This window comes from Magallana gigas, chromosome 8 (assembly GCF_963853765.1).
Source record: "Magallana gigas chromosome 8, xbMagGiga1.1, whole genome shotgun sequence".
Taxonomy (NCBI): Eukaryota; Metazoa; Mollusca; class Bivalvia; order Ostreida; family Ostreidae; genus Magallana; species Magallana gigas.
Window position 1 is genome coordinate 33,602,630 of NC_088860.1, and position 22,171 is coordinate 33,624,800.

At 32.6% G+C, this 22,171-nt stretch overlaps 2 protein-coding genes across 2 annotated transcripts; one reads left to right on the forward strand and one right to left on the reverse strand.

Moving 5' to 3' along the window:
• Nucleotides 1-10,000: 10,000 nt before the first annotated feature.
• Nucleotides 10,001-21,677, forward strand: LOC105336391 (uncharacterized). Its single transcript, XM_034474403.2, has 10 exons — nucleotides 10,001-10,347; nucleotides 14,945-15,102; nucleotides 17,421-17,521; nucleotides 18,556-18,645; nucleotides 18,936-19,037; nucleotides 19,335-19,421; nucleotides 19,572-19,765; nucleotides 19,865-19,971; nucleotides 20,081-20,222; nucleotides 20,321-21,677. Exons 1-10 carry the CDS (start codon nucleotides 10,286-10,288, stop codon nucleotides 21,543-21,545), a joined length of 2,268 nt encoding a protein of 755 aa, XP_034330294.2. The 5' UTR covers nucleotides 10,001-10,285; the 3' UTR covers nucleotides 21,546-21,677.
• On the reverse strand, nucleotides 17,576-18,500 carry LOC105336383 (AP-5 complex subunit sigma-1). Its single transcript, XM_011440693.4, has 2 exons — nucleotides 18,311-18,500; nucleotides 17,576-18,087 (listed from the first exon to the last, which is right to left on the reverse strand). The coding sequence occupies exons 1-2, from the start codon at nucleotides 18,464-18,466 to the stop codon at nucleotides 17,668-17,670; spliced, it is 576 nt and encodes a 191-aa protein (XP_011438995.1). The 5' UTR covers nucleotides 18,467-18,500; the 3' UTR covers nucleotides 17,576-17,667.
• Nucleotides 21,678-22,171: the final 494 nt, after the last annotated feature.

Here is a 22,171-nt window from a genome sequence, read left to right on the forward strand (position 1 = left end):
TACCGGAAATCATCAAATGGAGGTTATAAAGGAAGACTGCAATTTTACAATCATACTGTCCAACCGCCTTATGACAAACCATGGCACCGCCTTGAAAATTGATATAGATTATAGCGTCATACAATACTTTGACCTTTGCAAAAAAGTTTCATTTTGACAAATCTCTTGCTGCGGGATGAAGCACCTCGAAACAACTAAAAACCAATGAACTAATTTGTTGCGCAAAAAAATGCAATAAAAATTTAAGAGAACAGAATTATCATGGCCATTTTAAACCTATATCGATCATCTTATATACAAAGAGCTATGTACATGTATATATACCAGTATATAAGAAAATGTTCAAAATTTAAAGCTAAAATAGTTGAAAATTTTCTTGCCTAAATTATAGTTTGTAGCTTAAAAAACATTTTAATAATTTAAAGCATACATGTATCTGACGGCAAATTTGTTTACCATCCAGCTTCCTTAACCAATTATCTATTGTTTCCCTCCAAAAAATTACTACAATTTTGTCTTTATGTGCCTAAAATTATTTGTATTTGTCTTCGTTGATCTCAAACAAGAAACAATAGCAATTAGCAAGCCATGTATTTAACATTTGATATATCAATGTTGCAGTTATAAAAATCATATTCGAAAGCCAAGTATTCGAATCGATTCGTCTCACTTTCATCTTAGAAATGAGAATGAAGACGTGCGAGCGATCCTTCGATACTCTCAGTCCTTTGATTCTGTAATACGATAAGTGGGGGAAGTGGTTACCTTGCATTACCGACTCACAAGGATATGGACAAAAGCCTCGGAAATAATCCCATTACATTTCAAACCACAGATGTCGACCTTCAGTCGTCTTGGACATGACATCTAACAAATTTATTTTATGGCTTTTGAATATGAATGTTACACTCTAATTGTGTATTTTCAATGTTCTTGTGTAAACACATTTTTCAAACTTGTGTACGTTTATGTCCTTTTATAAATAAAAATACCCCATGTGTGTGCACGTGTATCTCTATTAAATTGTAAATATAAATGTCATACGAACTGTGTATTTAGAGATGAATAATGAATACTGAATTGCAAATACCCCTTTCAACATGCTTCACAAAGAATTTTAATACAATGAATTAAATTCATCCAAAATGAAGAATCATCTTGTACAGTTACTTTTATGGACGAAATTAAAATATACTTAAACTTCAAATGAACATTTGTTTATTATAAAAATCAAAATCTATTACAACTTTGGTATCATTTTTGGTATTTTTATATTTGAGACAAATAGAAATACTCTCTCTCTCTCTCTCTCTCTCTCTCTCTCTCTCTCTCTCTCTCTCTCTCTCTCTCTCTCTCTCTCTCTCTCTCTCTCACATAATTTATATAGAAATATTATTGCACATTTACTGTAAAAAAGCACATTTAAAAAAAAAAAAATTCAATCTCACTGTAATTTCAGATTTTCAAATGTTATTAATATTACGTCTTCCTTTCTCTCGAACATTGAATTGTACAATTGTTTTTCTGGCTGATAGTTAAACTTTTACAAAAACAAAATTGTTTCAATAAGATTAAATTCATGTACGATTTGTTTGGCTGATGCCGCTGTGTTAATGTCCAAATTAGCACATCCATACGGCATCCACACAAACATCCTTTAATAATTCATTTGTTTGCGTCCAAAATTTATCTACCTATAATTAATATTACAACGACCTCCGACGCTACGTGTCTTATTCAGAGAGAGAGAGAGAGAGAGAGAGAGAGAGAGAGAGAGAGAGAGAGAGAGACAGACAGACAGACAGACAGACAGACAGACAGACAGAATTTAATTTTGCCTGTAAAATTAACGCAATATGAATGAATTCTAATATGTAATAATAAGTTATACATACTTTGAATTTTAGTATGTAATTTCAAGTTAAACACAAAATATCTGTAATGGAATTTATAGCATAGAAAAGAACCCTAGGACCTTTTGGAAAATGTTACATGAATTAGACAATATTCAGAATATGCTAGAAACTTCCTCACCCGATCTTCCTTGTGAAACATTTCACCAATATTTTCAAACACTGAATACAGCAAAAAATAGAAAGATATTCAAAAATTTATTTCTGGACAATTCTATGACACTTCTAATTAGAGAGGTATTTTTGTAACTTCAAATTTGGGGAAGCTTTTTAATAGAGTAACTAATTCCAGATTACTTGATTTAATTGAGGAATCGTCACTAATCAGTGAAAATCAAATTGATTTTAAGGAAAAGGGCAGAACATCTGGTCACCTTTTTACTATTAAAACTCTATCTGAACATAGATCTGAAACAAATATAAACTGAGGTTTATACAGCTATTCTTGATCTTTGTAAAGCATTTGACACCATATGGAGAATAGGACTTTTCTACAAACCTCTACAATCTAACATACCTACCAACATGTTTAATATAATATTTTCCATGTATTAAAAATACAAAACTAAGATAAAGTTTGCAAATGGTCTTAGTAAATCTTTTCCATCTGAGTGTGGGATTAAACAAGGAGATATCTTAAGTCCCTGTCTTTTTAACATTTTCATTGATGGCATTGTTGATGAATTGAAGACAGGTAATTGCAATCCTGTTCACATTGGTGATATCTCTGTAAACTCTTCATTATATGCTGATGATATTGTATTCCTATCTGAAAGTAAATGTAGGCTACAGAACTGGTTAAATTCTTGAAACATATTGTTCCAAATGGAAATTACATGTCAATGTTGAAAAATTAAAAGTTCTTCTAATTGATTCAAATGGTAAATCATGTAATAATGATTTTCCCTTTAATGGAAATTTACTTCAAACTGTGTCAAAATATTGTTATCTTGGTTTAACTTTAAAATGTAGTGGAAGTTTTAACTTAGCTAAAACAGGTTTCATGGAAAAGGCCAGAAGAGCTTACAAGATCAAGAAGACAATTGGACTAGATAACCCGTGTAAACTTTTTAAAAATTATTTGACTCTATAGTAACAACAGTCCTTTTCTGTTGTAGTGAAATATGGGATTTATTTACTTATATTGATGAAAATTCTATTATAAATTCTATTATAGAAAAATTTCACATGAAACTCATTAAGGAAATTTTAGGTGTACACAGTAGAAGTACTAAATGCTCCTTGCAGGGCAGAACTAGGTAGACTACCTTTCTGGACAAGAATACATTAATCTTTTCAAGAATTAAGTTTAGGAACCATATTGTTACCTCTGAAAATACTCTGGTGTTCAAAATCTATAGAGCAATAGTTCATAAAAAATCATGGACAAAAAACATTTTTTCAAGTAATAACAATTTAGGGTTTTCATTTTTTATATCGACAAGGGCAGTTCATTAAAATCCTTGCTATCAAGTTTAAAACATAAAGAATAACAGACCAGTGTTTACAGTAAGAACACTCAAAATTTTTTTTAACTCATTAAAGCTGAACTAATTTTATCAAGTTGGTTTTGATAATTTTGAACGGTGTTCTTATGTTGATGTAAATAAAAGGAATTTAGATAGATCAGTTTTTAGTGGTCTAAATTAAGTTTACATAATCTTGCTATAGAAAATGATACTTATCCAATTTAATGCATGAAAGACTTTGTAATTATTTTAAAACTGGAGCAATTGAAAACTAATTTCCTTACAGAGACAGTGCACTAGCTTAAAGGGATATGTTCATTTTATTTCAGGGACGATTTTGGTCAAATTCTATTTTTCTGTTTTTACTATCAATGATGCTTTAGGAATGCATTTTTAGTGATCACGTGAAATTTGACAGTCAGTCGTAGAGTTAAAAGCAAGATACAGAGCGTACAAATCTTTGTCGTGTAAACAAGGCTTGTACCATGTTTTTGTTTTCATAGGTTAAATATACCAGAAAAATCTTCTTCAAGCTGATTTGACTATTTTCTTATTTTCATTTTAAGCACAAATAAATAATTCTTAACGTATAACACATCCAATTTAGGTCTAAACTGGAATTTTCACTTCAATATTCAAATTGTAAACAAAAGAGTTGTTTACATTGCAAAGAATTGTAAGCTCAGTGACTCGCTTTTAAGGTATCCTAACAATAATAGCCCAAGATTCAATGAATCTGGATGCGTAACATATTTGTATGGGTTTAATACTCAGTAACTTGAACATAATTTTTATATTTCAGCATCAGTATGTAGGAGTGGAATGTGTCCTAATAGATGACCCTTTCCTGATCTTGAAGAGTTGCCCCCCTATGATTTTAATCTATAAAAATCAATTTTTAAAAATATATATGGTATAAAATATATTTTCAGTACCTTCTGCGCCCCTAAGGATTAAACTCATCTTTTCACCAAAGCATTTATTGATATTCTTAGTATTTACTTTTTTATTTTAAAATATGTGCTTGTCCCCATTGACCTTAATGCAATCTTCATTAATTAATTACTGCTTAGTCAAGAATATTTTTGAAAATTTCTCCAGGTTAAACTTTTTCTACTCTTAAAAGTTTTAAATTAATATCAGAGTATTAAATACATGATGGATATTAGGGTTGGAAAAATTAGGTCCTAATATGGGTTAGATACCTTAACTCAATGAATGACAACCAGGCTGAAGCTAAATTATAAATGTGTTTGTGTCTAATGAAATCAATTGAATATTGGTATTTATCTATGCGAATCCTTAAAAGTTGATCCGGAGTCTGTTTACTTTTCTCCGAAAATAACATGCATAGAAAATCATTAAAATCCTCGTATTATTACAAAACGATCAGATATCTTACATTGTGATTTTTATTCTCATTAAAGTATTAGCCTCAATCGCAAACCATATAATGTAATGATATTTGGAATCAAGCGCGGTATTCAATTTGTTTGCACCGCTTGGTGTGTCATAGGACCGACTACATCCAAAAATAAGCATTCAATGTTTATGCATATATATGCCTTTGCCAATTATTGTAATAGTGTTTGTGCCAATAAAAATATTTGCATTTGTATTTGTATGTAATATCTAAAATTCAATTGAACAATCGTACATGTATTTGAAAACAATGATACATTTAAGTCTTATGTGCCAACTATTTATCAATATGAAACAAATGGTAAAAGTTGTGAAATAATAATTTTTTCTATGCCGTTTATTAAATTAGAGTTACCACCCTTTTCCTGCAACTTTAAATTGCTCACAAAATCAAACCTACATTTAAAAAAAAATAAGACCATGTATGCTGAAGAAAGGAATTATCATATATATATATATATATATATATATATATATATATATATATATATATATATATATATATATATATATATATATATATATATACACACACACACAAAAACCAACACGAGTCTCTCTGCTTGGAAAAAAAAATGATATTTTTGTTTACTTAATGATATTGTCTTTCATCATTCCGTATAAAGAATTTAATCTATACTAATCAATTCCCCGATTTATATACGAAGCATTCCTTCTAATATGAATGACACAATTCGTCGCTAATGTCGTCTAGACACGTATCCTGTTTATTCACTAACAGACCTACGTGTAGATTGGGACATCCTCCAAAACGCAATTATGAACAATAATTCAGGGTGAAGTGATTATTGAACACGTCAACGTACAATAGGCATAACATAGCAGGCAAGTAGCATCATTTTTGAAAGGGGGGGGGGGGGGCGACTCATCCAAAAAATTCTTGAAAAAAAAGGAGGGGTTGTGTATACATAACTTTCAATTTCACTGTTTATATCCTTATCTTTCATTTTTTACCATGTTTATAGCATTTTTTTTTAACCACGTTTATAGATGAATTCGTTATAAGAGCGTTTGCTGTAACCGTGTGTGTTGTATGTATTTGGTTTATTCGGACGAGGAGTAACGATTATCCATGTTGATAGGATTAATGAATGATTTGCAATGTGAACTGATTTTTTAACATCATGCCGTAATTTAGGACCATTGATACACCCTTATGAATATTCCTCTAAAGAGTTCCTATTAATAAAAAGTCCAAAAAACACCACCCGAATTTTATTTCAACAGGTCTGAAACAAAATCGATTTTGACGGGTCTACCAGTCCAATATAAAAAATGTTGGACCACCATTTCAGAGCTGACTAATACTTATCTGATTTCGTCTGAAAGGAAATACCCAAGGAGCCAATCTAATTAGAATTAGACTTAATTGGTCTAGCTATAAAAAAAATCTTTTTGTAAAATAGAAACTTCTTGGATTACCGATTCGTTTTTCTCGATGCTCTGTCAATTGTTTTTATGTACAACTGCACATGTATATACATGAAATGTAATGCCCAGGAGCACCTCTAATATGCATGCAGGTCAAACGTTTGATTTGTTTACATTACATTACTAGTACTTGAAAGCAAAACTTTGAGCTGTAAATGATTATAGAATTTTACCAAGTTAAAATCTTAATGCTCAATTTCTTACATATTAATATTGCTGGTAATGTAAGTTTTGTTGTTAAAAAAACCACAATGCTGAAATTTTTTTTTAATCTACTTCAACGATTGCACAGAAAATAAAAAAAAAAGCTGTGGAAAATTATACATGTAAGCACAAGTACATGTAAGAATTTATAACACATTATTGTTAATATGAACGATTTTAGTCCCCGAAATCCTAACAACTGCAGGGAGGCCTTAGTGACTGAAATTTACTAAGTAGTGTAATTCGGTAAGTAAAGAAGATCCAAAAAGACATACCCGGAATACATTGCACAAGACAACTAAAAAAAACTGTAGAGAAATTAGCTTAGTTTTGTCAGAAAACTAGGTTGCACGTGATTGTGTAAGAATGGATACACTTGAACATGCATATTGGAAGCCCTATTCCACAAAAGGTGAGAGGGGGGAAATATATAATTCCGAAATCAAATTAATAATAACTGAAAAAAAAATCCCCAGAAATATTAAATAATTTTTTTTTGAGCGTTTATTTAAGCAAATCACACGAAACTGATTTGACAAATAATGAAAATACAAAGATGAAATAGAACAGTGCAAATTTCTGACACTTAAGGTAACAAGTGCAGTTTTGAGATGCAAAGCACAGGTTTTCTGGTTGAATTGAAAAGCTGACACTGTTATAAATTTTCTACGTGAGATAAAGAGTCTTAAGAGGGGGATGCAATATAGACCTAGAAAAATCTCATTGAAGACAACCGACAACACAACATTTCAATTATATTTCTTTATAGTCAAAATATCTCATGTAAAATTCATCTAATAATAAAATAAATTGCTTTAACTCCACACTTTGGCGGTTGTTTTTACACTTTTGAATTCCTTGTTTGAATGCAAAGTTTGACACTACTCCATTGATAAATGGTTTGTTTAGGATTTTATTAAAACACAATTTTCCTCAAACATCTGCACGGTACCTTGCCTCTTCTAATATTTGTTATTAAGGGGGTCACCGTCTCCCTTCCCCATATGTGTACTTTGCATTTGGTCGATGTCAGAAGAGAAAAACCTCCGTTTGGGGTGGCAATTTTTGAATGGCGAAAGAACTTCTGTACAATTTAAGAAACAACATCTAAAATACTAATTATTAGACCTATACATTTACCTCGACGTTGGTCAATTATATTTACAATAAAATCAATCAATCTGTTTTTCAATATTGTCTAAAATTTTTAACACTCGAGTTCGATGATCTATGCAATATCCAAAATTAAAAACTTTTGTCTGTTCAATTTCATAACCCATCGATAAGCAGCCCAAAACACCCACTTGGATGCATTTTACAGTCAATATTCATAATTCTAAGACCCAATATAAAAACAAACTTGACGGATTATTATATTTTTTTCCTTCAATTTCATACTTGATTTTCTTATTCCCAAGAGATTTGGTTGTGTTTTAGCTATATATTAAGGGGTGTTCTCCCAAAGGTCAACTTTCCACGGCGCCACAGTCATTTATATTGATTTGTCAACAGCAGAGAACCTCTTCAGACGGGCCGGCAGATTCCGAATTGACGTCCTCCTTCAAATCTTATCGGAATGGAGCCACTCAGTCAAAAACTGAAAGACCACTGTCACTGGCTCTCGCCGCTTGATTATCAGTCCACAATGTGGGGGAATCTATGATTTTGTAATGAGAGAAAAATGGATTTTTTATAATTAATAATTAAATTAACTTATTGCTACTATCAAATTACTAATCCACAGTGATGGGAAAACTGTGACTTTGCAATGAGAGAATTTTTTTTTTTTAATAATTAAGGGGGTTGGATATTCGAGGTCATTCATATACTTTGTTAATCTCATTGAGATGAAGAGCTCTGTATGAACTACATGTATGCGAAACTAAAATTACAAAGCTGATATAATTGGGTTTTTTCTTCACTTAATCATATAGTTTTTGGCTAAAATTATTATATGATTTTTTTTCTCCAAATTTCAAGGTAGATTTAATGGGTAGATTATCGACAATCCATCCTTGTTAATATTTGTATATTTGTACTAATTTAAAGATATAAATCTGATTACTTATCCACATTGTGCATGAGAAAATTTTAATCTGTAGTGAGAAAAAGATATTTTTTTAAAAATAATTTTTATTTGCACTTGCATGTAAAAAAAAGTTGCATAAATTTCTTACATTGTTTTGTGCTCTTTTTAAAATTATTTATATTGATGGAAGCAGTATACGTACGGTACATTTTATATACCGTATATCTGGGTATTTTCCGCGGTGATCTAATTTTTGCTTTTTTTGGAATCACTTTTAAATCGCAACATATTCAATACGCAGAAATTATATCTAGTAATGTTTGGCAAAAGAAACTTTTAAATCGCAAAAACTGACTGACGCAAATAAAAATAGGTACACATTTCCTCCTGTTTTGCAAATTTTGTGACACGCGAAAAAAAAGGATATACGGTATGCTTTAAAACTTATAATTGTCATGATAGATAAGAACACCCCAAAATTATTTAACATCAACCCCCTCCAAAAAGAACCACTATCGTTATTCTAAATCAATATAAACCTTTCCTGTATCAAGACCTTAGATTTACAGCTGTTAAAGAATGAATGTACGTATCTCAATATAAATCGGAATTGACGAAACATTAAAATGAAACAATTTTGAAAAGACATTTTCAAGAATTTTTCTTTAAACATTCATCTTGTTTTGGTAGACAAACATACCGTTGTATAAATAGCTAAAACTTGAATAGTTTTGCACACAAATATTTTCAAATTCCATTAAGGCATAAAGTTTATAGTTGAATAATAAAACATACACAGAAAAAATATAAAGGGTTCCCTGAATTTGGAGTATTTGTCGGTATTTAGTCCAAATATTTAAAAGATGATGTTTGGGAAACAGTCATCCTAAATCTAAACAAGAAAATAAATGTTTAGTCATTGGTTAGTTAGCTGTTTGGACAAATTAAAGCCATGGCACGCGAATTTACCTCTTGGAGTTTCGATAATGATAAAACACGTTGATAAAGATTTGAATTGAAAAATCGAATGAATTCCTTAAAAAATGTTTATTGTTATTCTACGAAAACATCCTCGGAAATCCTTAAATTTAAAACTTAATTTCGTCAGAAAAAGTCATCTTTTCAAGACAAAAGAAAAAAGCATTTGACAAAAAATGATAAAAGTTAGAAAATTGTCTTTTGTTCAATTAAAATGTAAATAAATAAAATACTAAAAATAAATGATAAAAGTTACAATAATAATTATATCATATTTTCAAAACTTCAATTACCTGTTGTCTACGCTTTGCTACCATTATCAGTTTCGAGCCGTTGGTCAAAAAATTATTCTTTGCAAGTCGACAACAAGCAGAAAAAAATTGAGACAGACAAAGGTCGCTGCATCAAAACGTCTATAAATTTTTTTATGACAAATGCAAGAATGTAAAATAATGCAATCTAAAGGCAACCCATTTGGCCGTTATGATATTTCAAGTTTTCAATTTACCCTTACCACTCGGGAAGTCAATGGATGACGTAACAGTTTCTTCGCTCTCTGATTGGTGACTTTTTTCACCTTTACTCGACTATCGAGTATTTGGTCAGATCTATATGAATACTTTTACCTTTATAGGTTTTCCGTGTTTAAAAATAAGATTATTGGACAAATAAACACACACTTTTAAGGGGATTAAGATAAAAGCTATTTGCCGATTGTGTCGGTACGAAGCTGAAAAGCTAGTTAATTTTCGTATTTTCATGATGTAAGGTTCGCGATATTTTAGGGTTATTGTAGCAAAGCCTAGACAAGGATAAAAATGGAGAAAACTCCGGCCTCAGCAAAACCCGGAAATTCCTCATCTTCCAAAATTGATCCAAGGTAGGAATATTTGAAATTTTATTTGAAATTTTATTTGAAAAAAGGTACATCATAGAAATTTGGAACAAGGTTTTGTTTGCATATACTTTGTGCTGTTTATGTTAACTTTAGCTCATTCTTGTGGCAAGATAAAACGGTAAAAGCAAAATAATGAAAAAGCTAGAGCTTTAATTGCTATTATCGAAAATTCCATCATTTTTATTAAGCAATCTAATATTATTTCTACTTACATATTTTAAAATATTTATGCAAGCAAAACATACTACTACATTTTATAATAATTATCCTTCACTAAACCTAATGTAATTGCAAATTTCTATGATCGTATCATGATATTCAATATCTTAAATATATGTATAAATACAGACTAAATACACATAACAATTTAAAAGAGGAAAAAAATATACTTGTTACATGTACAAAAAACCATTTCTATAAAAACGATAAAACAGAAACAGAAAATATTGCGATTTATTTTTGTTTTCAAAGAACCAGTGTATTTTCAATTAACATATCCCGTTCCTCGGGTAATTTTCTTTCAATCTTATTGTATTTGTAAATGATTGTATTTAAGAATTTTATTCTTGTTAAGTCCAAAAGTATCTTAAAATGATGGCATAAAATAATATAGATAATTCTGACCTCGATAAATTGATATTTTATTTCAATTTTCATAGAAGCATAGGAAAAATAATAAATTATGAAATGGTACGTTGTTACCTTCAAACTTTTATTTGTTTCTTACTCATTTGTTCCAAAATCTCTTTGGTATTTAGATTATATGATGCAATAATGTGAGAATTATTGCAAAAATGTCCAACAGTTACAATTCAAAAATCTTTGCAATTAAACAAAATACATAATCAGAGATTAGATTGTTCCGTATCTTTTTAGAATAAAAAAGAATTGGACCAGACTCTAGTACAAGCTTGTGTCACTAATGTTAACTAGTATTTTTTTTTGCTTACTTTTATCGTAAACGTTTTATTTTAATTATTAATTTAACACAATCAGTTAAAACGTCGCAATCCAATGTTCTTCTTTGATTTTACATAATTATTTTTTTTGTTAGTTTTTGATACTGTTTCACTTTCTTTTAACGGGAGTTGTTGGGGGAAAGGAGGCACAAAAAGCTGGTGACCTTACCTAGTATTCGTTAACGTTTCCGCTGTACGTTAAAGCTATCGGGGTATATTTCTAGCAGTTTATCCCCCCCCCCCCCAAAAAAAAAAACAAAACAAAAAAACAAAATAAAACTCCGCAAACATATTGTTTTAAGTAATATACTTATATCTGGTAAGTCTGTGACTAGGGTACAATTGGTGTATATATTTCCTTTGTTTTTAATCATTCCTGTATTGAAATTATTTAGATTTATTATGTAAATGCCGTAATATTTTTTTTCTCTCCCTCATTTTGTATTGCTAACTCAAAAAACTGTAAGAATCTTTTAACACAGTCAAAACAAACGGCCAAACATGGACATAGTGCATCTAAGACTACAAAGGATATAAACGCAAAATATACTTAAACTTTGTAAAACAAAGGTTTGTGTTTGGGATAAGAGAACACTCGACTCTTCGAGGCCATAAGAAGATTAACACCTTCACACCACGCGATACATGTAATACTTGTCGTTTACTTGTACGTCACCCCTTGTCCTCTATCCATATCGCAGATTTCCTTTACCCAAAAGTTTCTAGACTTTGATAATATACATAGAAAAATACCGTTTTTTTTAAATGGGATTTCTTTTCATTTTTTTTTACATAAAAAAATGTATTTCAATCTAAAAATGCTAGTTTTTTTCATTTTGTCCACCATTTCATTATTTTTCCAAAGATATATAAAATCATGTGTTAAGCCTAAACATTTATTTTTAAATATATATATCCAGTACGACGAAGAAAAAAGAAATCGACCACTAGGAATAAAAAATATAAACCTATTTTAGCATCAGAAAGGAAACTCATCAAACTTATATAGCTATTATCCTTCGCCTATGAAACAAAATTTGCAAAACATTGGACTTGGTTTTTCCCATCTTTGTTTTTAAACTGACAATTTCAACGTCGAATATTAGATCATCAGCTCCACATGAATGTTCTAAGGTCGGATTTTTAAAATAATATTATTTTGCACAGATACAATTTTTTTTTACCGAAGACATTTTCACAACATCGTAATCACAACACTGACTCAAGGTAAGCGTAATTAAATCCGTCTTATGGCCAACACTATGGCCCATAGAACATGAAGAGAAATCCCTTTCACTCTGCAGAGAAATCTGGCAGTGTTTCTTTGGAAATGCCTTCCATCACAGTTTAGGAATATTCCTAGGTAAAGAATCCCAAAATTAAACCAAACAACACCATATAAATCAGACTGTCTCACTAATTTCCATGATTCCTTGAAAAATAAAAGAGAATATTTTGTGACTTGCTTATATATACGGGTCGTGTGTTGATTCTGATGGCACGTTTTGCGAGGAAAGAGCTAGTTCGTGCCTTTAGTTTACACATAATACACATAGGAGCACACGAATTGGACGCCATTACTGAGCGTCTAACTCTTGAGGACACTTCAAACTCTCTCCAAAATTGTAAAGGGATGTTTGTTCTATAGATCTATTGTAATACGATACACCTAAATCTGGTTGTTTTTTAATGAATATCGACAAAGAAACTCTTTGTCTTTTGGTTGGCTGCTTGGACAATCTTGAACACGAGCTTCTTCGACTGTTTCATGGTTCCCAACACGATCCAGCTTTTCTTCAACTCAGCTCGTGTTCAACCCGAGAATCAACAATTCGGAATTTGACACTTGGAGAATCTTGCCGACGTTTGGCGTATTAAAGTACTTAACTGTTCTACGGTTAACGTATAATGTTCAACCAGTGGAGATTAAAAATATATACATTCGATTCAAACTGTACTACGGGTATTTTTACGTAATTACTACATTTCATCCACGTTTCTTCTTTAGTTAGAGGATGACCGTGCAAAATGGAGGCTGTGTCTGTAACTTAAGTATGTACATGTAACTTAAGTATATACATGTAACTTAAGTATGACATGTAACTTAAGTATATTCATGTAACTTAAGTATGTACATGTAACTTAAGTATATACATGGACTTGTATCATCCACTGATTGCGATTCCACTGCTTTGTATCAAATCGCAAACACCATTTTTGTTCTAATTTGAAATAGTTCGAATCTGTCTGAAATATAAAAGCGAGATTTAAAATAAGCGAGATTTAAAATCCGCGGGAAGTTTGCTTCTCGCGATTTTACGTGAATATTAATTCCCCGCGTTAAATTAGGAATCTAGAGTAAACATTCCACCAATTTTTGGATTTTGTGATTTCTTGACCACCATGTACATAAGTTCCATTTCATATTCATAATAATTCATAATCATGAAAAAAATCCTTCGGATTGTCCCATATATAAATTCAGCCAAGTTTTTGTTGCTGATGTAAGCGACATAGTGAAAAAGATATATATTTTTTTTTCATGTTTTACTCTTCGTGGAGCGTTGGAATGGAAATACTAATGTTATAATGCTAGAACAGTCTCCGAACGTTATGTTAAGTTCTGATTTTTAATTACGTTTATAAACTCGGCAAAAAATTCCTTTTAAACCAGATTTTACAAAGAAATAGTGAATGAAAAAGTATTTTTAAAAAGTTACAAAATCTGCTTTGCTATGAAACAAGATTTTAATACCAATATCTTATAAAAATTATTGCTTTTAGTATTCTGTTGTAACTTATGAAAAGAACACCATAAAATCAAATCATTTTTCAAATTAATTTTTGATTTCTTCGCCCATTTTCAAACATCTTCAATGTACAATGTATGTACATTGAGAAAGAACTTGATTCTTTGCTTGGTTAGTTCGAACATTCCAATTCACAGACAATGTCCACATACCAGACTCTGCAGGGTAATACATCACTGTATATATAATTAATAGGGGTTCCTTGTGAAGTGTTGTTTTAGTGACTAAACACATCTCTCATCCACCCGCTATTGATAACCGGTTGACGAGCTACTTTAGACCCTGACTCTTCAACGTCTCCAAGACGCTTGCCCCCAAGAGCCTTCAAGGAATACATAAACAAGCCTCCATCCGCGCAGTTTGTTAAAATGTTTTGACAATTTGTTTAACAAACATCGGTTTCATGTGTCAATTATTATAAAACTGATAAGATTTGTTCTCCGAGATAAAATGATGCAGGCTCAGGCCTGCTAATCAGGCTCTTAGAAGAAAAAAAAACATTTGTGACTCATTTTTACTAAAAATAACCCCCATGCCGTTACTGCTAAGTTATCTCTTAAAATATTCAGCTTTTCTTAAAATTATTTTTATTTCCTATAATTTTTACAAAACATTTGACAGTTTTTATGGTAACCTCTATAACTTTCTTTCTGTCAAGTTATTTTAAATAATTTAACCGACTTTTTTACAGTGCTCTTTGGAATTTTGTTGTGATATAAAAATTAATAATACTAGCGGAATCACTTTCAAATGATTGTTGTACATGCTGTACAGCAAAGTATTAACAGTTTATTGTTTTTTTTATTGAAGCTTTAAATCCAAGAGGTACAGGGATAAGCTACGGACAGAAATTAAAGCATTGGAGTGCCTTATTCCCGTGGACAGGTCGTCTCTTCACCGGAAGTTGGACAGTCAGACGGTCTTCCGACTTGTCATCTCCTTCCTCAGAATCAAGCTCCTCTTCAAAGGTGACTGAGCATGCGCAATATTGATTCAATAATTAATTGAATAATTTAATTGATAAAATGTTCAAATACAACTAGTTATTCACGTGAAAATAACACCACGTAAAACTTAACGTGAATTGACGTGAAAATTGTGCGAGTGTTCATGGCGTGAAATTTACGTGAATGTTTATGTAAGGTACAGTTGCTTATGTAGGTCTATACCTGTTTTAATAGATAACGAGTCACTCCGAGAAAATCGAACTAATTTTATTGATGATTGCGCACTGACGGCATATCAACATTAATTGCATCTGTCAACAAATATTACCATACAACCCAGGAATCCTTCTGTAAAAATAATTCTATTATTAATCAATATATTATGATTATACCATACTGATTATTCAATAGACGACATTTAATCGACTACGGCGGAAATGATGAATTTATTCAATTTTTGAATACACTTTTGAGAAAAAAATCGAAGTATGTCCTAATAATTCGCAATGGGGAGACATCTTTGTTTTCATTTCGCTATCAAATTCCATAAACCGCTAAATGATAAAATAAATACTGGCGAGGTAACCCACTCGAGTTGGATTTGTCGATACAGCGGGGAGATAGGGCCGCCTAATGCCGGCCTGATCGGTCATTGTGGCAGCTGACACACCCAGACAACTCTGGGATTACCTTCCATCTTCTCCTGTACTTACTCTCGTTTAGCGCTGAGTCACTGAAATTTTGGATAGCAGTGTGGTCTGGACATGCCATATCTCTATAAGTGCATATTTGTTAAAAGAATTTGCACTTAATTTCTTGTTCTGTACAAATGTGAAAATAATACAGACTTCTTTCGGGCATTCCTAAGATTAAATACATGATGGATTATCAAATTCAAAAATGAGAGAGAGAGAGAGAGAGAGAGAGAGAGAGAGAGAGAGAGAGAGAGAGAGAGAGAGAGATTTGCTGTTTAACGTCCTATCGATATTGTTTAAATTCATGCAGAGTTTTAATTGACCGGATTACTTGTATTAATTTGCTTGAAATATTCCAAAAACATGATATATGCATAGAATTTCAATACCTTTAAAAAAACTGTTATATGCAATTGCATCTAATTATTATTTTCAATGATTATTAAATTTTGCCAAAATCCATTTACATGTAGACTATATAAATTTTTGAAACTCTGGGAATAACACCCGTCAGACTTAGTTGGCCCGCTGTCCACTTCACGACCGGGTGGTCTGAACGAGTGCAAGAGGTGTCGGCTGTCTATCTATGACCATACAGAGTCAGGTTGATTACATTTTCGATTCCACTTTAGCTCTGTGACTGAGACATTTATCTATGACGCTATCACATGATGACAGCATCATGGCGCTTCTACAAACTCTTGCGGTCCGAAGCTGAGAGACTGACCCAGGCGCCAAGAATTCGTTACCCCCCAACTCCAACCCGCGCCGAACGACAGGGGGAAAAGTGCGGGATATTTTAATGTTGAAATGTTTGTCCAACACTCCAAGCAGTTTGTCCAAAATCTAAGCACAGTTCCTAATCTCTTTTATCAAATACGGCGCTTTGTTTTTCATAAATTAAATAGCAGGGGTTTCGGCGGAATTTATCGATTGGTTTATGTCTGATTCAGGTGATATTTGCGCTGCATTTGTGATATTTTTTTCGAGTCGTTTTTAAAACTATATTTCTGCTTCAAACCTCCTGTTTTCTTTGAACTGGGCAGGAATATTTACTAGAACTTAAGAAGTAAATCTTCCGTTTACACCTAACGTGTTTCGATGAATCGCAGTAAATCTGTGTCAAAATAAATGGAGAGGTTTCCAACAAACAAAGGGATATTTTTCATACAAGTTTCTTTGTTTTCTGACTTGACAAAATGAAAATGTTCAATCTGACATTCTTCAGCTCCGTAATTTTTAAAAAGAATAAATGAAATCGACGCAGCATTTATGTAACTATCTCAATTTTTAATAAAACATGTACACTTTGGTGGGTGGAAAACAAACAAACTACAAGTAATGAACGTGAACATATTATTGCATGTACTGTATTTGTATGTATTTTTTCATACTATGCATTTAGCCAACGTACAAAAGATATTATATGTAATGCTGGAATGCATTTATTACAATATATTATGATAAAAATTATTAGATACAGGTACATTAATATCTATAAATATTTATTTAATGCTTACTTTGATTTTTAAAATAATTTCATTATCCTTTTTTTAAATGAGTATGGGAATCTTTTTTTTTTATATAGCCTACATTAAAATTTATATCGATAAAATAACTAATTTCTTTATCGTCTTTTATTAGCATATGAAAAATCCAATACTATATTACAAACTGGAGAACCCAATGATGAAGCGTCACATCCAAGTGCAGAACAATTCTTTTGCGGAAGAAACATATTTCAGGTAAGGTGTTGGCTTTTGTGGCTTTGTCAGTAAGGAGAATTAAAAAAAAATACATTCAGACTGAAATAATTAAATGCTTAAGTATGCTATAGAAGAATGTCATTTTTACATTTTATGAGCATAAAGTAAATGAGCGGATTTTATTATCACAGTTTCATCAAGTTTTCCACTTCTTTTTCCAACTGCCTGACCACGCGATGGTTCATGAAAAGCAAGTTTCCATTTGGCAGAAAGCGACTAAGAATTAGAGCAATTTTGTCACTTTTGAGTCTAGCCTCCGAAGGCTGATTTATAACTCGAACATGTTCCTGTATAAATCGAATTAGAATTTTCAGTACATTTTCTGCTAGGAGTCTATTTTCCGATTTTTCACAAACCAGAGTAAATCCTGAGTTACCCGCCCCTAACCAAAGAGCTATTCTTTCCACTGTGAAAGGATTGCCTTCTGGAAGTCTAATGCAACCAAACTCAAAGTCTGGAAGCGTGTCGTCATTTCCCATGCGTTGAATATCATCTTCCACGGCTCGTGACTGGACTGCCCTCCGAAATTGGTACTCGGAGTGAACCTAGAAAAGCCCAAAAAAAAAATGCAACCCAGATACGATTAATTATTTATTCTAATTAATGTTATAAAAGAAGCTGTTTGTCGGTGGAATCAGATATACTGAAAAATTTCAAATACTTAAAGCGCAAACCAATAAAGGAACTTATTGAAAGAAATGAAATATCTATACAAACCAAAATCATGTGGAAAAGGTGGGAGGGGCAGTGTCGTTTTTCAGTACTTACTTCATTGGCTATTAATTGAATGTGATTTCTTCTACGGTTTTTGTGTTCAGCATCATTTACTTCATCTGAATACGTCGCATCCTGTCCGTAAACATTGTGATAAAGGACTCGGCACGGTCCGGGAAGGAGAGTGTGGATAACAAACGCGTACACCATTGTTTGTTTACATCGGAAATACTATTGTGAAATGTAAAAATAAAAGTTATTGGGAGGAATAACAGGTTCCGATTTTTTTTTTCTCGTAGATACTTGATGGGTTTGTGTTAGCTGCAACTACAGATGGGACTGTGTTATATGCATCGGATAATGTTTTACAATATCTAGGATTTAACCAGGTAATTCATTACGTTGTTTGTATTTATAACGTTGCTATAGTACTTGAGTATGCAGCTTACCATAACCGATATGTAAACTAAACATTTAAACATTAATTGCAATATCTATGTTATCAAAATAAAAAGGAAAGATATTGCCAAAAGTTAGTAATTTTATATATATATATATATATATTTTTACAAATGTTTGTTGATATTTTTTTAAACCATTCAATACATGTACAAGTATGTGCAGCAAGTTCCGCTAATTAGAATTCAAATGGATAAAAGGTATTATCTTTATATTGTAGGTGGATTTGATGCATCGCTGCCTGTACGGCATTGTGCACCCTGATGACCACGACAACATGAAGAGTGTACTGGAGCGGCACGGCACGGCATCCGTACAGCAGGTCTGCTAATGTTTGGCTTTAATTTCTATCGTTGACTTTAATACCGATTTATAATTTTTCTACGAAATAATAATGTAATTCATCCTGAAAACATACACTTGTAATGATATATTCATACAAATATTGAAGTGAATGTTGTTTTTCCATACAAATTTTAAAGTGAATATAAGAGGTGTTTTTCATACACATTTTGAAGTGAATGTTGTCTTCCATATTTATATACACATTACGAAGTAAATGTTGTTTTCCACACAAGATTTAAAATGAATATAATAGTTTTCTCAATCCATGTATTAGATGACCAACGATCTTCTTTCCGAGAGCGAGAAGGTGTCGTTTGTCTGTCGAATGAAGTGTTTCAACGGAACGTCAGCTGGATACCTGGTAAGTTGTTTTAAAAGTTTCACCATCCTTTTAATGTAAACTATAATTCATTGATACCAACTCTATAAAATATTAATTGTCATATATTTTATCAAACGTTGTTTATCGGTACATGCAGCGTAATAAAAGAATATCTTATTTATCTTTTAGAAAATTCACAGCTCTGGCAAAATTGAAAATATTCCTGAACTTTCGTTGAAAAGTAATCAAAACCCACCACAAATCATGCTTCTTTTTTGCCAACCATTCATGCTGACCGGAAGTGACCTCACAAATGATGTGAAACAAAACGTATTCTGGAGTAAACATGATATGGACCTCACAATCCGCGAGTTGGACAAAAAGTAAGAATTTATAACACATTATATTAAATTCATTAAGTGATTTCTTGGCCCCTGCCAGCAATTTTAAGAAATATAATATTTTTTTTTATTTTCTTTAAGGGCATACGACATTATAGGATACAGCGCTGATGAACTCAATGACGTCACTTTGTATAAATATGTCCATCCAGAAGATCTCGTGACGTTTGCCGCATGTCACAAAACTTGTAAGTTTATTTCATGCGGGTTTTACATCTGATCGACCCTAGTACATGATGTTGAGATAATTTATTAAAGTAACTTAATTTAAATTATCTCACACGTGTGTATTTGCAGTGATGGAGAGTACAGAAGTACAGACGATGTATTTCCGGATAGAAACGCGGAACGGGAAGTGGATTTGGCTGCACAGCAGAGGAAAAGTGATCAGCAAAAACTCCAAGAAGTTCTCCATCGTCTTCACGCACTGTCCCGTCAGGTACTGAATATATTTTTAAATGCAATTCACCGGCTGTATCCTTAACACGCCAAAATACTATAAAATAATGATTAAAATTTATCTTTTATCAATTAAAGGGAAGAAGACAGTACATTTCTACAACAAGAAACCGCGCTCCGTCAGCGATACGCCATTGGTGACCTTCAATTCTTCATCCAGAATGGACACTACAGCAGCGGTGGCCATAGATCAGACTCTGAGGGTAACAATGAAGACATTCACGGTATGCAGAAAGTCAGCAACTTCTGCACGCCACACATGGGGTTCACTGAGGATGTGTCCCTGTCCTTTTATACGCCATTGGTCACGTGTCCCTCCAGTTGGCACATGCTCTCTGACCGCCATTCCCCAGTCTTGCCGTCAACGCATGTAGCTCACAAAATTACTCAACGCGAGAAGCAGCTTCAGTTTCAGGAGTTCAAGCGACGACAGCAGATCGAGAAGGCTGTGATAAAAACAGAGTACAATGTCTACACTTCCCCTTCCCAGAATTCTTGCCAGCAGCAGTTTACCGCGCATGCTCCCCCTGTTGAACCTTTTGTGTCTTTCAAACCATGTGGCAATGACGTTCAGATGATAAAAGCCGAACCACGTGATAACTTTTACACGAATTGTGGCCACGTTATGAACTATCCTAATGTCAACAAAAACTACCATCATGTCCCCTCACCGGTTTACATGAATCCGAGCGACCCACCGTCTCAACAACATTGGAATACGATGGCTCCGCCGAATTATCCCAACGTTCCGCCCAATGTCAATGTCTATAACTTTCCCCCTTCTCCACCAAATTCACCCCAAAGATTACCAAATTACCCATACCAGATTTATCACAATCAAGTTCATGAAAAACCTAATGCATCGTTCGTTCATTCACCAATAAACTCTTTGCCAAATCAGTATGACCAATGTCAAATTAACGGAATTCCCAATAACCAACCTACCCAACCAATCCACCACATACCAAACCAGTACTTTTCGAACGGTTACATGAAATCTGACAAAGGGGTTAAGTTCTCCGTTCGATGCAATGCTCCCCAGCAGAACCCTCACTTTTCTCAGCAGGGGCCAAATATAGGGGTTTTCCAGGATGCCAGTAACTACGCCATCACGACCATTGCTGGACAGTCTTGTTCTATGCCACACAGGTTTGGTCCAGACGAGAGAGTGGAGTACGACATCGAGGCCTCCATCCACATGAAGATTGTGGAAAATCCTAGGAACAGGCGAGGAACGCACCTTAAAGGGGACGTGGATCTTCCATCAATTGGGAGTTTTCTGGAATATTTGAACGACTCTTAATATGTGAACGCATTTAGCACAGCCCGTCCAAAAATCGTCTTGCCATATTTATTAATTCTTGTAAATTAACGAGAATTCATCTTGTGATTAATTCGTAATATACATGCAAAATGATGATTAAAGCTAGCTTTCCGATGTGACTGAATTATTGCATTAAATATTTGAATAAAGATCCTACCAATCCTGAAAATGTGTAATGCCTTTTTTCAATTATATGACACAAAGCACAAAGTAGGTGTAGAGTATTCAAGTTCTATGCGTCTTACGAGAATTCTTGTTGTCATAACTTTAAATGTACATAACGCTTTAGTTTATACATAGACAAGTTGCAGACGTGGTTGTTTTAACATGGATCTCTCCTTAGTAATTAAGATTTCACAATGTATTTTTTAAACGTAAAGACTTATGTTAAAAAACCTCAGGACAAAACCCATGATTAGGATCAACAAACAGATTGTGTCTGTAGCTAACGGTCTTTTATAGAGAGGCATATTGTCATGTCCTTATCTGGATCCCGTGTCGACAGGTTTAACACTATCAGCTCATCGATATTTCACACAGTAAAAAATATGTCCCGGTTCGTCGTTACTTATGTAACAAGATACTTTTCTTGAAGAATTAACAAG

What these genes read in the sequence shown, in the direction of transcription:
- LOC105336391 (XM_034474403.2), top strand. Translation starts at nt 10,286, where the DNA reads ATGGAGAAAACTCCGGCCTCAGCAAAACCCGGAAATTCCTCATCTTCC. An exon ending in GCGGAAGAAACATATTTCAG is followed by an intron (nt 17,522 to 18,555) that starts GTAAGGTGTTGG and finishes TTTTTCTCGTAG; the next exon opens with ATACTTGATGGGTTTGTGTT. An exon ending in TTCACGCACTGTCCCGTCAG is followed by an intron (nt 20,223 to 20,320) that starts GTACTGAATATA and finishes TATCAATTAAAG; the next exon opens with GGAAGAAGACAGTACATTTC.
- LOC105336383 (XM_011440693.4), bottom strand. Translation starts at nt 18,466, where the DNA reads ATGGTGTACGCGTTTGTTATCCACACTCTCCTTCCCGGACCGTGCCGA. An exon ending in TTCAATTAATAGCCAATGAA is followed by an intron (nt 18,088 to 18,310) that starts GTAAGTACTGAA and finishes GGGCTTTTCTAG; the next exon opens with GTTCACTCCGAGTACCAATT.